At 50.5% G+C, this 19,090-nt stretch overlaps 1 protein-coding gene across 1 annotated transcript; it reads left to right on the top strand.

The window, feature by feature from the left end:
- Window positions 1-467: 467 nt before the first annotated feature.
- On the top strand, window positions 468-17,774 carry BPIFB1 (BPI fold containing family B member 1; the record flags this gene model as incomplete). The annotated part of the gene is made up of 15 exons (XM_080924825.1): window positions 468-582; window positions 2,453-2,591; window positions 3,153-3,260; window positions 4,013-4,162; window positions 4,798-4,879; window positions 7,362-7,425; window positions 9,112-9,197; window positions 10,526-10,705; window positions 11,113-11,166; window positions 11,636-11,794; window positions 12,939-13,006; window positions 13,775-13,820; window positions 14,720-14,783; window positions 15,537-15,613; window positions 17,742-17,774. The coding sequence occupies 15 exons, from the start codon at window positions 468-470 to the stop codon at window positions 17,772-17,774; spliced, it is 1,425 nt and encodes a 474-aa protein (XP_080780951.1).
- Between the last annotated feature and the right edge of the window lie 1,316 nt (window positions 17,775-19,090).

The following is a 19,090-nucleotide window of genomic DNA, read 5'->3' as shown; positions in this document are numbered from 1 at the left end:
TGTCTCTCCACCCAGCACAGAGCCTGGCTGACTTTGAGTGAATGAACGGTTTCTGAGAGGCTGGAGCCAGCCTTCTGGATATCCTTGTGAGTTGAGAGGCTGGAGCCAGCCTTCTGGATATCCTGTGGGTTTTCTGCAAGGAAATGGCTAATGTCTGACAAGTTCTCCCTGTGGGAAAGGTAGCACACTGCATGATCTCTAGACTCTGTTAATCCCAGAGTCTGCAAAGTGAAGCTCCATCGTGCCCACTTGCCAGAGGAGAACTCCAAAACACAGGGGTATCTGCTTTAGCTGATGATTCAAGGATGTACAGCTAAGGCCTGGCTCCTAACCACTGCACTGAACGTCTCTCCTGGACACTGTGCCTCCTGTGGGCCCCTCTGTCCAGCCAGCAGGACCCTTGTGCTCACCACAGACTCTACAGCCTGCGTAGAGTAGCCGCCTATTTGTCATCAACAGCCATGAAGATGGCCGGCCCATGGATTGTCACCCTCCTCTGTGGTTTGCTGGGAGCCACACTGGTCCAAGCTAACCTCTACCCTCCTGCAGTACTCAACCTTGGCCCAGAAGTCATCAAGAAACGTAAGTTATGAGCCCCCAGGCCTCAGCACCGTAGAGCAAGGGAGCAGTCCTCCAAAAAGGAAGGGAATTCTTCATCAAAGGAAGATATCAGGCAGGGGTGGAGCCCCGGGCTTGACTGAGACACACAGAGGCGGAGGCATAAAGGTCTGGGACAGTATGACCTTCAGAGTCCATGATGCCAAGATGTCTGCAAATAATATATTCCTAAGATCCACTAGTGGGTAGAATCTGGTGGCTTCAGTCCCATACAAGGATTTGTTACTCCAGATCCATGACCCTAAGCCTGGCCCTGGACCCAAGCTTATTCTCGGTAAGCTCATGGGAAGGTTCCTCCCCGAGCAAATGGAAACTTCCAATACCTTAGGCACTGGGGAGAGTTCTAAGCATCTAGGCAGCTTCCCCACCCCCCAGCTCATTTGTGCCATGAGACACTGTCCTGTGGATTAGAGGACAGTTGGCAGCATCTCCCACCCAGGCATTGATACATGTTTCCTATGGCAATGTGACAATTACTTGGTAGACAAACACTTTTCCAAAGGCTAAGAGAAGCAAATGACCTAAGGCTAATCCAGTGATTCTCAAGCATGTGGCATGTGAGCTTGGGGCCCTTGGGGTAAGCAGCCCTGGTGAAACTCTGCAGGCAAGAAGCTATTGCTAATGGTGGTTTGGGAGGAGATTCCCAGGAGCCTCTGGAGGGGATTCAGTGGGACCACCCAAGCAAGTGACCACTGAGCACTAGAAGCCACGAGGAAACTGTATTAATAATTAACTCCATCAGAAGACAGAAGCCGCACCATAAACCTGGGGCAGGATGTTTAATGTAAAGAATATGGAGCTTTAAATGAAGGAGGATTTGCCTAAAGGGGGAGGAGAAAAGAACTCTAAAGGGCACCCAGAAATGAGGTGACAGCCAAGGTCAGAACAAACTCAGAATGGAAGACCCCATCCCAGGCCTCATGGGACTGGGTATGACTATTTGTTGGGTGGCGGGGAGCTTGCCAGCGCTGACCTGCTGCAGGCAAACAGAAGCTGCCAAGCGCACACCTGCCCTGAGCTGATGACATCCTTTGGATGATGTTCCTGGAGGGAAAAGTTTTATCTCTCAGGAGGGGCCATCTCTGAGTGGCCCCTGGAAGGTTGCTAGGGCTTTCAAAATTTACTCTCAGCTTACAGGAGCCCTGTTGACTGGAAGGTCAACATTACCTGGGCAGTGACACCACAGGGGCTGACAAGAAGCATGCTTCGAGGACTTTCCCCTCCATGTCCCTAGAAAGCCTATACCTATGGGGTTTGAAACTGCCAACTAGCAATGATAAAGTGTAATGGGTCCAGCACCATTAGCACAGGGGAGGCAAAGGCTTGATAGGAATGCCACGGGGCCCTGAAACACTGGTTGGCATGGCTGAGGCACGCTGCCAATAAATGGGCTCTGGCCTCTGATGAAAAGCCAGCAGGGATCAGCCCCAGGGCCCTTGTTCCCATTGCTTCCTTCCTCTGCTCAGCACCTAAGGCACTTTGGACAATAGGGCAAACGGTGGGAGTGACAGAAGATCGTTAGCAGGCATGGCTTGGCCACAAAACTGTCCCCAACAGAATACTCGGCACAGGAAGTATTTGGTGCTAGCTAGGGAGAAGGAAGACCCAGGTCCAGCATCCCAGCAGTGAGTGGTAACATTTTGAGTGTGATGGTTCCCTCTCTCCAGCCGCACTGTCCACCCAGGGATGCCATCCTCCAGGTTGAAAAGGTGCTGCCCTCACTTCATGTCAGATACAAGAGGTCCTGAGTAATGGCTACCCTCAACCTGGAGCCACTGCTGGCCTACTTCCCCTGCCCTTCCTCCTGAAATCTAATCCCTGCATCTCTCTGCAGACCTGACCCAGGCACTGGAGGACCACGATGCCACTACTATCCTCCAGGAGCTGCCACTGCTCAGAGGCATGCAAGATAGGTCTGGCAGCATCCCCATACTGGACAACCTCGTGCGCACTGTTCTGAAATATATCATCTGGTGAGTGGGCCTGACAGCTCAGGGAGCCATCTCTTCCCCACACCTCTGCCTACAGTCAACAAACAGTAGTAGAGATGGACTAGCTCCCAGAATGGCCAGTGATAAACGTAAGGCAGTGTCACCAGTACCGCTAAGAAGATACATGGAAGGTGGTCCCGGGTGGGAGAGTGCTGGAGCCAGGGGCTGCTTTTTAATGAAGGTCATGACAAAGCCAGGGACTCCAAGAAACTGACATTTCAGGCAAAGGGACCAGTGGAGCAAAGCCATGGAGGGGCAGGAGTCTCTTCGAATGATTGCAATTCAAACCCCAACAGCAAAGAATGACAGGAGAGTAGGGTCAGGTCACAGAGAAGCTTACTGTGAGCCCAACAGGCTGAGGCTAAAAGCCAAGGGTGAAGGGGAGAGACAGAGGCAGGGACATAGTGGAAAGGATTAGTAAACCAAGCTTGGGGTCCAGGTTCCGCTCAGGCATGAGGACATCAGGGAAAGGATGGGTGCAGGCTTGGGGATGACGTTATCTGAATGCGAACATGATCCTCATCTCTTCTCTACCCTGTCCAGGATGAAGGTCACCTCGGCCAACATCCTCCAGCTGATTGTGCAGCCTTCGACCTATGACCAGGAGCTGGTAGTCAGAATCCCCCTGGACATGGTGGCTGGGTTAAACACGTGAGTGAACTAGACATAGCTAACCCAACAGTTTTGTCTACTCACTTGCCCCACTCCGTGAAGATATCTGGAAACAAACCCCAACGTCAGAAGAGCAAGTGCAAAGTCCCTGAGGTAGAGATGACAAAGAGAAGGGGTGAGTGGGGAGTTAGACGTGAGCTCAGCAAGACTGATGGTGCAGTCTTATGTGACAAGATGGGAATTCCCCTTTAATGGAGTATGAGAGCCAAGAGCAACAGAAGGGCTGAGCTAAGGAGGAAACGGTGTGGGGCAGAGTTGGAGCAGGAATGCCACATGGAAGGTCCTACAGCAGCTCGAGAGGAGAGAACGATGGCTGAGGCCCAGCTTTGGGACAGGTGAGCAGAGGAGGAAACGGACAACAGCAATGAGCTGGAAGCAGGCAGGAACGACAGGTTCCTGTGTGTTGGATACGGAGAGAGAGATTGAGGATGACCTCGGGGTCTGCTCCCACAACAATCTGAGGGGAGCAGCCAGAAGCCAAGAACACAAGGTTGGAAAGAGGCAGGCGGGGGACAACGTGGAATCTACTATTTTATACCTGAGGACTCAGGGGACATCGGAGTGGGGCACAGTGTGTGACTTGCAATCCTGTGGTATCTATAAGGGGTGAGATCAGGAGAGATGTTGGAGGGATGATGGCAACCAGCAAAAGAGATAGTGAGGACCCTCTACCCACCTGAGGTTCCCAGAGACTTCAGCGGCACCCATTCTCAATGCTGTTGTCCCCACAGGCCACTGGTCAAGACCATAGTAGAGTTCCAAATGAGCACCGAGGTCCAAGCCCTCATCCGGGTGGAGAGGAGCAAGAGTGGCCCCGCCCGCCTGAACCTCAGTGACTGCTCCAGCAGTGAGAACTCCCTGCGCCTCAGCCTGCTTCACAAGTGAGTGCTTGGCTCCATCACACTGAGGCAGACCATGGCCTTGCCCACTGCACACATGGACAACACTAGAGGAACAGACATGCATCCCTCTGACTCTAGAGCTGGAGCTCCTGCCGGGGAATCCAGATGCCAAAGGCAGTTCTGGGTGGCAAAGAGGAGCAACAGTCGCATCATGATGCCAGCTTGGGAGGGTGGGTATGGACACGGGTGTGAGGGTGCAGGTGAGGCAAACACCTGCAGACAGAGCAGTGTCTCCATCTAGGGCTTCCAGACCACCCAGGCAGGCCTAAGTGGGTCCAAAGCAAGCTTACTTCCTCCCTTCACTGCTTGGGTGATGTTGGGCAAGTCACCTCCCCATATTTCTCACTTTCACTAGTAGAGAAAACACTGTTAGTGACACCTTCCAGGCAGCAAGTAAGAGTGCAGTATCTCACCTCCAGGAGACCTGTCAGCTCCCTGCATCCTAGATATGTATAAAGACAACACCCAGGACAATGTCTGCCCTTAGCTCAGCCGCAGCCACAGCCTTGGCTAACACCTTGGGTGAACCTGGACAAGGATTCTATGTCACCTCTATAAATCAGGGACAATCCTCTCTTACAAGCTTTCTAATCTCCCACTCTCCTCTGCCAAAGGCTCTCCTTCATGGTCAACTCTTTGGCAAACAATGTTATGGATCTCCTGGTGCCAGCCCTGCCGCAGATAGTAAAAAACCACGTGAGTAAAATCAGGCCTCTGGCCTATGGAGACGGTCCCCTGTAGGACTAGGGTGGAACTGCAAGCTGGTACCAGATGAGTTCTGTCTCCTTGGGAGGGAACCTTCTGGGGCTGAATAATTCCTTCAGCAGAGCAAAGAAGCACTGAGCCGGTGAACTGAGCCACTGACCCAGCGAGATCATTGAGCTCAAGGTAACAGGAAAGCCAAAAGTTTAGGAGGTTGTGGTGGTCATGTGCTGGTCAAGGTTTTAACACTTGTCTCTAAAGGGCTGAAGGAGGGAACCCTGCCTGTAGCTCTTGCTGACTTGGCAGTTATAAATCCTGTCTTCAGGCAGACTTTTGTCTATTAAAGTGCTGTCATGGAGCAGAACTTGAGGAAGGTACACGGTAGCATGCTCCTGTTAGTATCTCCACCCAACAGACAGCAGACAGTACCTCAATCCTCAGTGAGGAAGAAACAAAGGAAGGAAGGGGGGAGGGAGGGAGGGAGGGAGGGAGGGAGGGAGGAGGGAGGGAAGGAGGGAGGGAGGGAGGGAGGGTGGGTGGGAGGGAGGGAGGGAGGGAGGAAGGGAGGAAGGGAGGAAGGGAGGAAGGGAGGAGAGGAAAGGAGGTTAGTTCCTGGTTCTTCTTGGAAGAGGGAAGGTCAGGAGACCAGGAAAATAAGTAGACATGTGACTTCCAAGTCAAACCAACGACGTACTGTTATTGGAGCTGGAACATTAGCAGAAGCACATACCCCAAAGGTGGTCTTAAAGGGAGGTAGAAAAAAATCCCTTTGTCAAATGATCTTTGCTTACTGTTGTGAACATGCTCTGCCAGAAACATTAGGCATGCATGCGTGCCTTTCTACAATGTCAGAATTTCTGAATATCAATAAATTCACAGGCTCACGGGTTTCGGTGGCAGCAATCTGTCAGGCCTTGGCCATCTGACCCAGGGGAATGCAGGTTCTTTTACTCCAACTTTCTTAGAGAAAAAAGTGTTGGTCTCAACACTTACCTGAGAATGTTGTGGGAGTGGAAGGAAGGATACCATGCAGCCCAGACTAGCCTTCCATCCTGATCCTCCTGTCTATGTATCCCAAGGATGTGGATCCCAAGGAATGGGCTAATATGACCAGAAGACATGGTTTTAAGTTTTTTTTTTGTTTTGTTTATAAGTAGAGTTTCTCAAAGTAGGGCCCAGGTGCAAATATTTTCAAAAATTTAGTCAGAATTGTATTTGAATAGAAAAAAAAAAAAAAAAAAACCCATTTCCCAGCAGAAGTAGCAGGAACTTGGAACTCTAGGCTAACTCTAGCCTGCCGGTTTGCACAGTCACTTTAGGCAGGGTGCAGGGGTCACAGTAGTGGGTCACAGGGTGTCAAGGGAGGCATGCAGAGCATTCAGAAAAGGAACTCACCGGGGAAGTAAGGAGCCCTTTTCAGTGTGGCCATGGCTCATCCGGCCTGTGCTTAGGGACTTTCTGAAGGCTCTAAAACACGTTTGTCCCATCTCATCCTAGCTTCGAAAGCCATGGGTCTGCTGGGATCCCTTGTGTCCCAGACTCAAATGGCCAGGATTGAAGGAAGTGAAGGATGAGGTTTGGGGGGAGGGGGAGATGCCCCCCTCTATTCCTTCTCCTCTCTGAGTCATGGGTTGGAGAAGCCAATTCAGGGAAACATTGTTTGTAAGAAACGTTAGCATTTCTCAAAAAGCATTGCCATCAAACAAGAATATTGAAGGGGGTGCCCAGCTAGATGGTCCTTCCATTAGAGCAGCCAAACATCAGACCAACAGTCTGCAGGTCGTAAGGACAGCAAAACAAATGCTTACTCCTGCCTCCCTGGTCCCTTTCAGCAGACCCACTAAATCCACACTGCTGACTCTGGAAGCTACTGATACTTTTTTGTGGGACTGGGCTGTGGGGTGAGATATTTAGTCGCATCTTTGGCCTCTGTCCACTAGATGACAGTCTGCCACATTATGATAACTAAACAATGTCTTGCCTGAGACCAAAATCCTTCCAGGTTGAGAGTTGCTACTGTTAGGCAGAAAATTCCTTGATGTCACAGGACTATCTGTTGGGGTTGGAAACTCGCCTAAGATATGGAGACTGCTCAGCATTGGGTGGGACAGCCCAGCCAACACTCTGTTCTAGAGTCTGACATGGGAGGAACTCTGTTTTTATGGAACAAATTCTCGGCTTCCTCTAAGTTGTGGGCTCCTTTGAGCACTCGTGAGTGTCCTGGGGAGGGTAGCTAGCAAGCCAATCACAATTTGGACACAAGGCAAAGGCCAAACCACTGGCAAAAAGACCTTAGGGCAGCTCTGAAGGTCAAACACAAGATGAGATGGCGATGGGAAGGCCTGTGAGTCCTCAACTCCACAGATGAACATTCAAGTGGCTGGCGCACCACAGGGAGCCTAAAAGGAATGCAGGCCGGGAAGCAGTGGGCAAGGGGTTTGTTCTTCACTAATAGCCTTGACTTGTGCTATTGCAGCTGTGTCCCGTGATCCAGCAGGCCTTTGATGACATGTACGAAGACCTCCTGAGGCTGACAACGGGTAAGGGTTCTGCTGTCTGCACTACCTTTTCCTTAACTGCAGGCTTAGCCTTTAGGACCCACCTTTACCCAGGAGAGACCACCCCCTCGGGTCTGATCAGCACCGTGGGCCAGCACAGGTGAACAAGCACCTCAGCTCCAACCTCATGCAAGGCAGTGGTTCTCAACCTTCCTAATGCTGTGACCCCTTAATACAGTTCTTCATGTGGTGACCCCCCAACCATAAAATATTGTTGCTACTTCCTAACTGTAATTTTGCTACTGTTATTAATCATAATGTAAATATTGGTGTTTTCTGATGTCTTAGGCAACCCCTGTAAAGGGGTAGGTCAGCCCCAAGGGGCTGTGACCCACAAGTTGAGAACCACTGCTCTACATGAGGTTCAAATACTCAGCTCTACTGCTGATTTCTCCTTGACTTTGGGGAGTTTCTCTACCTCCTTGTTTTCCTTCTTCCTCTGTAAAATGAGACTTTATACCTCCCACACTCAAAGGATGAAAGGCTATAGAAAAGTTCTGGGCTTATGGGAGATATTCTGCTTGACACAGAGTTGCTTAAAAATAAGTGCACTCTAGATGGACAGATGGATAGGCAGATAAACGGATGGATGGTAGACTGACCATTGTGTGGTTCTGAGAGGAGAAAGGGCAGAGGTGAGCTGTATGCACAAAACAAATGTTATTTCTCCCTCCCTGAAACCAGCAAAGAGGAGAAGGCATGGACGTCTGTGTTGAGCCTTGTAAGCTGGTCCTCCTCAACCCCTCAGAATAGAAATCAACGAAGGGGAAGAAAACCCTACCATGTTATGATTTAGAATCTAAAGAGGCACATCAAAGGATAGCCACAGCAGCATGGGAAGAACAGCCCCAAGTGCATATGAGGGCTAAGTCCAGAGCTGGGCACAGTATGTTCACCATCGTATTTCCTCAGTATACTCGATTATCCAACTGCACATATGGGGAAACTGAGGCATGTGTCTTATGCCACCTCTAAGCTCACAGAGAAGATTCATGGTAGGGAAGGCTAGGACCTGATTCTTCTTGCTCCTATTAGGAGTGTGTGTGTGTGTGTGTGTGTGTGTGTGTGTGTGTGTGTGTGTGTGTAAGAGAGAGAGACAGAGACAGAGACAGAGAGACAGAGACACAGAGACACAAATAGAGACAGACAGACAGACAGAGAGACAGACATCAACAGATCAGATCCAAGCTAGAAGACACAATGGTATGAGAATTCCTGAGTCTATCTAGATGCTCTGTTCTCAGTGACAGGGGCTAAAGCAGGGCAGAGATAGCCCCATGTACTCTCGTCCTCCACCTAACAGCTGGGCAGATGTCCACCTGTCCACCAAGTGGGGGAAACCAAGGCAAATGCAGATGATTGGTGAGCTAATGAGTGTACACCAGAGTTCAATCCCAGCCCCCATCTGCCTCGAGGAGTGGGTTACAATGAGGTGGGGGATGTGCAGGTTTTAAACATCATTTCAGGTTTGGCATAGAAATATATGTGTTCCAGTTATACACACAAAAGCTTTGTGCTAGTGTTTTGAATGATCCCTGCAATGGTTACCATGGTTACCATCAACAGCATCACTTCTCCTGACTCTGGCAGTGTCCCTAACTACAGTAGAAAATCATCCCATCAAACCATACCCTCCACCCTCACAACCTCTCTTCTTGCCCTGAGCAGCACCCATTGCCCTCAGCCCTGGAGCCCTGGAGTTTGACCTTCTGTCTCCTATGATCCAGGACAGTAATATCCTGTTCAACCTGAAGGTGAGTGTCCAGACCTCAGAGCACATTGGGGACATTAAGGAACAGCTCTTCTTTTGTGACCACCCAGGGACCAACACCTACACATCATTGGGGCACATAGCCAGTGGCATCATATACTAAGCATCCTGTGAAAGCCAGTGGGTAGAATGTCATGTCTCCCTACCTGACCTCAGACCTGGACCCTGTGTGTGCATGGGTCCCTGGGTCTTTCAGGTAAGCTCATGCCCAAGCCCAAACTTCTGATGACATTGCAACATGGGCTCAGGACAGAGGCATCCTTAAGGATCATACTGCCTGACCCCCAGACCCATGACTCTATGGCTGTGTAGCTCTGCGCAGGTTTCTCCGTGCTGAGCCACCGTTTCTGTGGCAGTAGAATAAAAGTGGTTCTGCTTAGGTGACAATGAGATGAGGCCACACTGACTTCCCAGACAGGGGATGCTCGGTAACAACAGGCTTCTGTAAAACTCCCGCACTGCACATCCTGTGGGTGCTGTGAGTTGCAGACAGGCTCTCAAGAGTCTTGGAAACCACAGCATGGGAGAGCTCCATCTGCTCTGTTACAGCTTGAGTCCTTCCCTCACCTACTGGTTTAAGCAGTTGAGACCTAAATGAAAACCAAGCATTCTGGCTACAAGCTAGGCATGGGTAGCATGCAGCCACAATCCTGGGTGCTCTGAAGATGGGGGCAAAAGGATCGTCTGAGCTCAGGCATTAGGAACCAACCCAGGAAAGTGTAAGGATACACCATCTCTTTAAATGTGAGACAGAAGGACGGAGGGAGGATGAAAGAAGAAACTGAGATGGGGAAGAAGGGAGGGTAGAGGTGATCTAAGGGACTCGGAAGGGGAGGCTGCCAGGTACCTGACAAGCCATTGCCTTCATCAATCGAAACCTCCTGACACAAATGCAAAGATGGGAAACAGACAAGATGGTACCTGCTTTAGCCTATTTTGTTTTGCCAGAATACGTTACCTGAGTGACCTATAAACATTAGAAGTTGACTAGGCTTGTGGTCCTGGAAGCTGGAGATGCAAGAACATGCTGCGGCAGCCTGTGGTGGAAGACAGGAGTTGAGCTTATTTTCACAATGGTCTACTCCCACCTCCAGTAGCTAGGCCACTCTTGTAACAGCACTAACCATTGGTCAAGGCCCAGTTACCTCCTGAAGGACCCCCCTCCCAACCCTGTTGTACTTGGATGAGGTTTCCATCTTAGTAACTTTGGGAGACACCTTCCTCTCAGCACAGTTGTTTCCTTTCAGTTGGTTACAGGACACAATGGGATATCAAGGTTCTCAAACTGTGCCCTGCCCTGTGTCTCTTCAGGCCAAGCTGCTGGACTCACAGGCAAGGGTAACCACATGGTTCAACAGCTCTGCGGTTTCCCTGATGGAGACCACCCCAGATGGGGCCCCTTTCAGCCTGACCGTGAGACAGGACCTGGTGAATGCCATTGTGACCACTCTGGTCCCCAAGGAGGAGCTTGTGATCCTGCTCAGATTCGTGGTAAGTCACACTGTGGCGGTGGGCCGCCTCACCCCCATGCCATCTGCCCAGTGAACGGAGACCTGAGATGGGAATTCCCAGAAACAATCAGTTCTGCCCTCCCTTCAGAGAGGCCCTGATTCTGATGTTCAATGTTAGAGCCAAAGGCTTCTCTTCATACCCAACTTGGGCCCTGGTTCTGTGTTCAGAGACCAGATGTATCTGTTTCCTCCTCCAAATGTCCTGGGGGAGCTCCAGGGTACTCTGGATACTGAGGAATCCAGAGATGGTACCTATACCCTGGTAACATAGATCACGAACTGATCAGGGTCCTCATTTCTCCTGAGCCTGGGTGCCAACACATATTCTGATCCTATTACTGAGGCATGGTTAATGTGACTGACCCACACTCCTTGCCCTCTCTCCAGATTCCTGATGTGGCCCGCCAGTTACAGATGGACATCAAGGAGATCAATGCAGAGGTGAGTCTGTTTGCCCCCCCTGGAGCTTGCTAGGTGTTTGCTGACTCTGTCCATGGGTCTCTGCAGGAAAGAATGCATGTGGGCTCCTCTCTTCTTTCCCACTGTGGGGACCAGGCCCTCTGGAAGCCCAGAGGCTTCTTCAGTCTAGCAGAGAAGCTTGAACTGAGAATTACCAGTAACGACCTATTGCAAGGACAGTCCCCTCCCCCAGACGGAAGGGGTGGGTCAGAGTAGGACAGCAATCACATGCAGTGAGAGAAATGCAGAAAAAGGCAGGCCAGGGCCTGGAGCTGGCTGATGAGGGCATCTCCAAGCCCTGCTTCAAGCCAAGAAACCAGAGAACATCCCTGAAGGGAGGTGGTCCTCCACACAGCAGTGCTAGGAAGGACATAGGCTGGAGTACCAAGAAACACCAAGGGGACACAAAGGGCCTGTGCACTGTGACCAGATGTATGTGTGATCTTTTCAGGCAGCCAAGAAGCTGGGGCCCACCCAGATGTTGAAGATCTTCACCCATAGCACCCCCCATATTGTGCTGAACGAGGGAGGTGCCACGGCAGCCCAAAGCGTGGTACTGGACATGTTCCCCACCAATACAGATGTCCGGCCCTTCTTCTCTCTCGGCATTGTGAGTTTAAGTGTCTGTGGCTCAGGACAAAGACTGGAGGTTGCCCTGTTTGTTGTTATGAATTGGGGCATCACCTGTAGTGTGGGGAGGAGGGGAGAGTGATGAACCAAGAGTCAAGAACTTTGGGGGCCCATCAGCTAGTCACTAACACCAGCAGCCCTTGGGGACAGAGGGACCATAACTCCCATTAAGGTAACTACATTCCAGCTAGGGACATTTTCCAGAGAATGGGCAACCTTCAGCGGCTGAGAGGCAATACCCTCCCCCGCCCCCCCCCCACACACACACCAGAAAGAAGGGGGAGGTCAGAGGACAGCAACCACATGCAGCCAAGAGAAAGGCAGAGAAGACTAGAAAAGAGAGCCATAGGTGGGCTCTGAGTAGTGAGGCCAGCCAGGCTTCCCCTGGGCAAGGGGACAAGCAGTACCTGCTGTGAATAGGAGTTGACTCCCCCTTAGGGCAGGACCTCTATGTGCAACCCTACACCACATAATTTCAGGGGTGCCTTTCACACACACTACAGATTTGTTGCTACCTCCCAGAGAGTTCGTCCTGGGTTCTGGCCTTGCAGCGGAAGACAGTGGGAGCCCACTTCCCAGACCAACATTACTCCCTGATAATCCCCCCCACACACACCCCACCCCACCCCACCCCACCCCCCCACCCCCGCCAAGGCCAGTGAGAGGCACTGCGGGAGAAATTGGTTCTCTGGGCTCCACTGTACTGGGGCTCAGCACTCACGCCCTGGGTCAAGCTGACACAAGTCTGGAGCCCTGGATGACAAATCTGATTAGCCTCGGAGCTTTACAATAATACTGTCAATGCTCAGGGTTCAGCAGAGCTGCTTCATTCACTTCCCGTGTGCACCAAGGGGTGGTAGGTCTTACTGATGAAGACACTTGAGCTGCCTGACACACAGAAGCAGGCAGTACGTGTTGACTGTTGGCAGTGTCGGCCCAGAGCCTTAAGCGGCACCTGTGAAACAGGGTCTAGGACGTGGAAAGTGAGGTCAGAGAGGTCAAACTTCTCCCAGGGTCACAGAGCCAGTAGCCAAGATTACCTTGGCCCCAATCTTTTCTGTATAACCTTCCCTCTAGATACATTCTCCTTTTTGAAAAATGGGGCCTGGGTTGTCTTGTTGCAGGAGGCCAGTTATGAAGCTCAGTTTTTCACAGAAGGCAACCGGCTTATGCTCAACTTCCATAATGTCAGGTAAATGTGTGCAGTGCTGCTGAGCTGTCCAGCGCTATGGGCTTTTCTAAGCCACCACCAGGGGGCACCAGAAGGGCTGATGACAGAAGGCTTCCTTGCCAGGCCTAATTTACCTTAAGGGTTGAATTCCATGGAAAATGAAGAGACTCTACAGGAGCCACAGAGCAAACCAAGGCTCAGCACTGAAGAGGCCTCTGTGTCCCTGCCAGACCTGCAGAGTCTACCACCTTCTGTCCCAGATGGCATTCAGGGACTCCAACTGGAGGCTCTGGCAATAAAGTTAGGTTTGGTATCACTTTGATCAGCCCATACGGGGTGAGATAATAGCTAAATAACAGATGATAGATGATTGATAGATAGATGATGGAGAGATCGATGATAGAGAGATTATTGATAGACATATGATAGATGAAAGATGATAGATAAGATAGATATACGGTTGATTAATGGTAGATAGATGATAGACAGACAGACAGATAGCAGAGATATAAAATCAAACACTCCTGTCATCTGGTTGGCATTTCTACAGAAATACTTGAATAGGAATTAGGGACTTGAACTAACTAGTGTACCTCCCCCACTCCTGGATTATTTTCTGTCCTTTGGGCCCCTGTCCAGCCCCTTTAATTAAAACACATGAAGCAAGGACTTACCCTGCTTCACCATGGTCACATGAGAGCCTGCCTGTGCCTTGCACATAGCAGGTCCTCAATAAGCAGATATTGACAGAGATTCCAAGGGACCACTCTCATGCATCTTCTGTTACAGCATTGAACGCATCAAGCTGATGATCTCAGATATTGAACTGTTTGATGTAAGTATTAACAGATTATCTCTAAGGCAACTGGGGCCAGAATGGACCATTCTAAAATGAAGCACTGAACAGAATTTGCTTTGAAAGAGCTATCACAGGAACCCCTGGGGTGGGCTGGTGGTCTCCTCACTACCCTCCAATGTCTAGCCTGCATGCTCCCATTTCTGCTGAGCACCTACTGTATGCGGATGTAACTGAGAACACCAACCACTACAAATCTGCAGCACTCTCTATTATAAAACAAAGCCCTGCCCCTGCTGACCCTAGGCAGTCCCCTCTTCTGGTTCTCGGTTTCCCAAGTCCCTAGCCTGAACCAGAGCTCAGCTGGGCTGGTTCTTGTCTTGGCTTTGGGGTTTCACCTTGTTTTGTTTTACTGTGTTGTCATTGTTGTTGCTATGGTTTTGCTGCTGTTATATGTGGTGGGGTTTGTTTGTTTGTTTGTGACAGGTTCTCACTATGTAGCTCGGACTAGCCTGGAATTTACTATGTATATCAAGGTGGCCTTGAAACTCAGTACAATCCCCCTGCCTCTGCCTTCTGGCCGCTGGGATTGTAGGTGACCATTACCACATCTGAACCTCCATTGGTTTCTATAGGGTTTTGTTTAGAAAAACAATAGTTTACTGCAAGATTTGTGAAAATCTGGACATCTGGCTTTTCTTGAAAAGCAGAATTCTCCCAGGTGCTTCCAGCTGAAGCAAAGTCCCTGAGGGTAGAGTTCTCAATGAGCCACACCCCAGAGCAGTGAGGGCTCCCCCCAGTCTATCTGGTCTGACCCTGGCAGCTTCAGCCTAGACCTGGTATCCCAACATGTCTGCTGGGGGTGGGGGGGGGGATGACCAGGAATGGCCCTGAGGATGTGGCAGTCAACCTTGTAAGGGCTTCCCTCTCCCTCACAGCCTGAAGCCCTGAAGGACACCCTGACCAAGATCCTTGAATACACATTACTGCCTAATGAGAATGGTGAGTCCCTCCACCTTCCGGGTCCTCTCCTAGGCTACTGAACCTCCTGTCTTTACCCAGAACCCCCTTTTTCATGACCCATCCATCTTCTAAGCTTAGTTCAAACTCTTCCTGCTCTGGGGAGCCTTCCTAGTCACCACCTGGAAAGACCTCTCCTGCCTAACATCCCCTCAACAGCCTAGTTCTTTAGTATGCCAGTTCTAAAGCAGGCAGGGATAAGCTGGCAGGGAACCAGATGCAAACAGACAGCTAGAGCTCACTCAAGGGGCCTTAGGCAGACTGAGCTCAAGTCCCCAACCCCAACTCTTGCTGGCTTAGAACAAGCTCCCTGTGAAAAGGGTAAATAAGAGTACTTTCCTCGGAGGTGGGGAAGGAGAAGATGTATGTCAAGGGTGGGGCAAGCTGGTACCTGTGACATCATCACCATGTATGAGGGGTGGGGAGAACTGGTACCCCGTAACATCATCACCTTTTTTTATTTTGCTTTACTAGAACAGGAAATCTCAGATGGAAAAACTTCTGCAGTAGGTGATGGGAGCCATGAATATTCTTAAGTGTGAAAGAACATGAGGTGCATTGTGGGACAACCAGAAGCTGACGCCAGATAGGGCTGGGTGAATGCTGGAGTAGAGGACAGGCAAGCAGAAGGCAGGAGACAGACCAGGTTCTGTGTGCCAGATCCCAGGCTGGCCTCCAGGAACTCACACATACCCACAATGTCCTGCCACCCTTTGACAACATTTGTTATTTCAGGCAAACTGAGAACTGGAGTCCCCATGTCAATGTCCAAGGCCTTGGGATACGAGAAAGCTGTGTGGTCTGTGAGCAAGGTGAGAGGCATGTGAGAATAAAAGCTCTCTGGGCTGGCCATGGCCTACAGTCCACCGCCCTGGCCTCTGGTCACTGTCAGGGAGTGGGCACCTATAAGTGAAAAGTCGTTGCTCCCCCTACCCCACTGACATCACTCATGTCGTCATCACGCATGCCGTCATCACGCATGCCGTCATCACGCATGTCGTCATTACGCACGCAGGAATATTTCTCCATGCTGTAACGCATGTCCCACGTGGCTCCTAGTGCTTCCTGCCACAGAAACAGACAATGCTGTCCCCCTAGAAGAACCCATTTTCCAGCAAGAGAGACACCTGTGTAAACTAATAAACATTACTGAGTAGATGAGGACTGGAAGAAGACGAAGGCAGACTCAGAAGAGAAAGTGGTGGTGGAAAGGGGATGCTGGTTTTGATAGGATAGACTGTGAGGGCCTCTCTGAAAGGTGATGTTTGCTGGCCTCTGAAAGGCAAGATGGTAAGCCCTGTGGGTAGAGGGAGAAGTGTCATACCAAAAGGGTGGAAAGTCCACAGGCGCTAAAGCTGAGGTGGGTACTGTTCCAGGAAAGATGGTCAGGAGGTCTAGAGTACAAGGTACTGCAGATCTCAAGTTACATACACACACACACACACACACACACACACACACACCTGTGGAACTAAGTGACCTCGGCCTGAGCAGACCAGAGTTACTGCTCACTTCTCCATGCAGATATCCCCAGTGTGACGGGCCTGACACGCACTAATGGCTATGAGTGGTTGGTGATCAGGGAACAACCCTGGGGCTGTGGTTGTGTCAGTACTTCACACTCAGTGTCAGCAATGTCCTTGCCCCCTCTGCTGTCAGCCTCACACCTAGCTCCGGAGGTGGATCCTTTTACAGATGGGAAACTGAGACTTGAGGGGAGCAAGATATTTTCCGAAGCTACACACCCTACTGGCAAAGTCAGATTTTGCATTTGACACCTGCCTCAATAAACTCTTACTTCAGCCCCAACTTCTGCATGAGCCAGACAGTAAACTGCCCATCTTGGTCAGCTAGCTAGTGGGCATTTATTAAGCACCTACTATGTGCAGCCATTGTCCGAAATAATAAACAAAGCAAAAAAAAAAACAAAAACAAAAACAAAAAACCCTCTGGCTCCTCAGAACTTTAGTGCAGTTTATTTAGAGGGATGGATGCTAAAAGCAGATTCATAGTGACGAGAAAGCTCGCCCATTATTCTTCTGTGGCAAAGTGCTCAGCACTGCTCTACAGAGACATTTTGGGCCAAACTGTGACTCATGTAAGTCCTAATTTGTCCCCAGGCTATCCATTAGGACCCCCTTGCTCCTGACTCATTTAATCATGGAGAAATGCCCAGATCTAAGCCATGCCCCCCCTCCCCCGTTAAAGCCAATAAGTGAGAGGAGCAGGTAGGACACGGGCGCCTCGGTCATGTGAGCACTACTCTGCTTTGCTGAGAGCTGTGAAAAGATCAGAGCACAATCTTTTTTGATGTGTTTTATTCATTTACATTCCAAATGTTGTCCCCCTTCCTGGTTCGCCTTCCAAGAGATCTTCACCCCATCCCCCTCCCCTTTGCCCCTAAGAGGGTGCTCTTCCCACCTGACCCACCCACCCTCACCTCACTTGCCCCAATCCCCCTTCCCTGGGGCATCACGTCTCTACAGGATTAGGCGCATATTCCTCCACTGAGGCCAGACAAGGCAGACCTCTGCTACATATGTGCCAGGGCATAGATCAGAACAAGTTTTATCACTACACTTAGTTTGGTTTTGATTTATTTTTAAAGTGACAGTTGTTTAAAACTCAGGTATCCAGGTCTCTCTGGAGACAGCCAGAAATCTACTTTTATAGTATTTTTTTGTGTTCTGCTGTGGGCTTGCAGACAACTGTCCTGCACAATCCAGCCACTGCACACAAATACTTTGCCTAGGCCACAGGTTGCTGGAAGATACTACTGTTCACATACAAACCCTTCATTTAAGACCCTGTTATGTGCTCTGCACAAGTGTGTTCCCCCATGCCAGGGCTTCCTTCACAGAAGACAAAAGCAGGGCAACCCCAAAGTGAACACCAAAGCAAGGGAGAAAACTAACCAGCTTGACTCCGCTTCAATCCCAGGGTGCCCTCAAGCTCACTCCAGCCTCCTCCTAGAGGCCTGGCTGTCCTCCCTCCTGCTGAAGACCTGGACAGCAGCAGCCAGCACCGGCCGTTAGAGTGGAAACCTGCTATGTAGACCATCCCCCTGCAATTAATAAACACTTGCCAGCAGCTCCTGTTGTCAGGATGGCTTTGTCCAGCATGGGAGTCACTCCACCTCTGGCAGGCCTGGGGATCAGACAGAGACATGAGGGTGGGGCTCAGACACCTCTGAATCAACCTGAACAAGTCTTTGTCATATGGAAAAGGCAGGATCACAGAAGAATTGTAGCTGTGGTTAGGGTCACCTCCCTTTTGGATGGTTAATGGATGGGGAGACACACTTTGTTGATCTTGTCGGTATAATGGATCAGTGCTCTCTCATCCCTATGGTTCTGGGGATAGATAAACAGGACGCAGCTTCTCCTAGGCAGGTTTCTGTGCCCTTCTCTGTCAGGTGAGGAGAATTGTGGTTCTTACCCTGCAAAGCTGAGGAAAAGATCAAGTGAGGCACTCAGCCAGTAGCTCCATGATACCTCAGGGAACACCTTATCACCAAGACCTTTCTTACTCAGGCACGCATGACAGCCATTGTCTCCATGGTTTCCCTGAAGCCCCAAGGGTCTGAATGTAGACAATAGGCATCTGTTTGTTAAGCCTGGGTTGTCCCCCACACCCAGCCACAACTTTCAGTCACACAAGGGCCCTTACAGGAAGACAGGGTTAGTGTCTGGGAAGGGACAGTACACAGTATCAGAGGACATTTCTGCCATTCTTCTGATCTACCACCTGATCCCTGTAAGGCAATTTGTTCCAGCCCCACATGATCACCAGATTTGAATGTCGAAGCATGGAGACTCTTCCCTAACATAACTATGGCCAAGGCTTTTCAGGACCACCATCCCCTGGGCCTCCTACAGTGGCAGATGAAGATACCCAGAATCCATCCTTACTCCCTGGGCAAGGGACAGCTCTGAGGTCCAATCTCACCCTTGGCTTGCAGGCCTCCCACAGGAAGGAACTTGGGCACCCACAGCAGCTGATCACATCCACTCCCCAGTGTTGTGTGGGTCATCTCCTAGATCCACTCCACTCAGATCCGGGCATCAGCCTGCTGCTGGGACCAAAACCATTTGTTTCATGTCAGTAACATTAGAGGGATCTTAGAGCTGACCAACCCCTACCTTCCCCTCACCCAGCAGCATGTGGCTGCCCGTTCTTCCAGACTCCTTCCTCATCCACCCTCCTCTGTGCAGTGCTCTCCAAGGGAAAGAAGAGGAACTGTTTCTGTGCTACATGCATCTGACAAGACCATGAAACTGCCATCCCTG

This window comes from Micromys minutus (assembly GCF_963924665.1).
Source record: "Micromys minutus genome assembly, chromosome: 11".
Taxonomy (NCBI): domain Eukaryota; kingdom Metazoa; phylum Chordata; class Mammalia; order Rodentia; family Muridae; genus Micromys; species Micromys minutus.
Note: the sequence above shows the minus strand (reverse complement) of the source record. Positions and strands in the feature narration are given on the sequence as shown.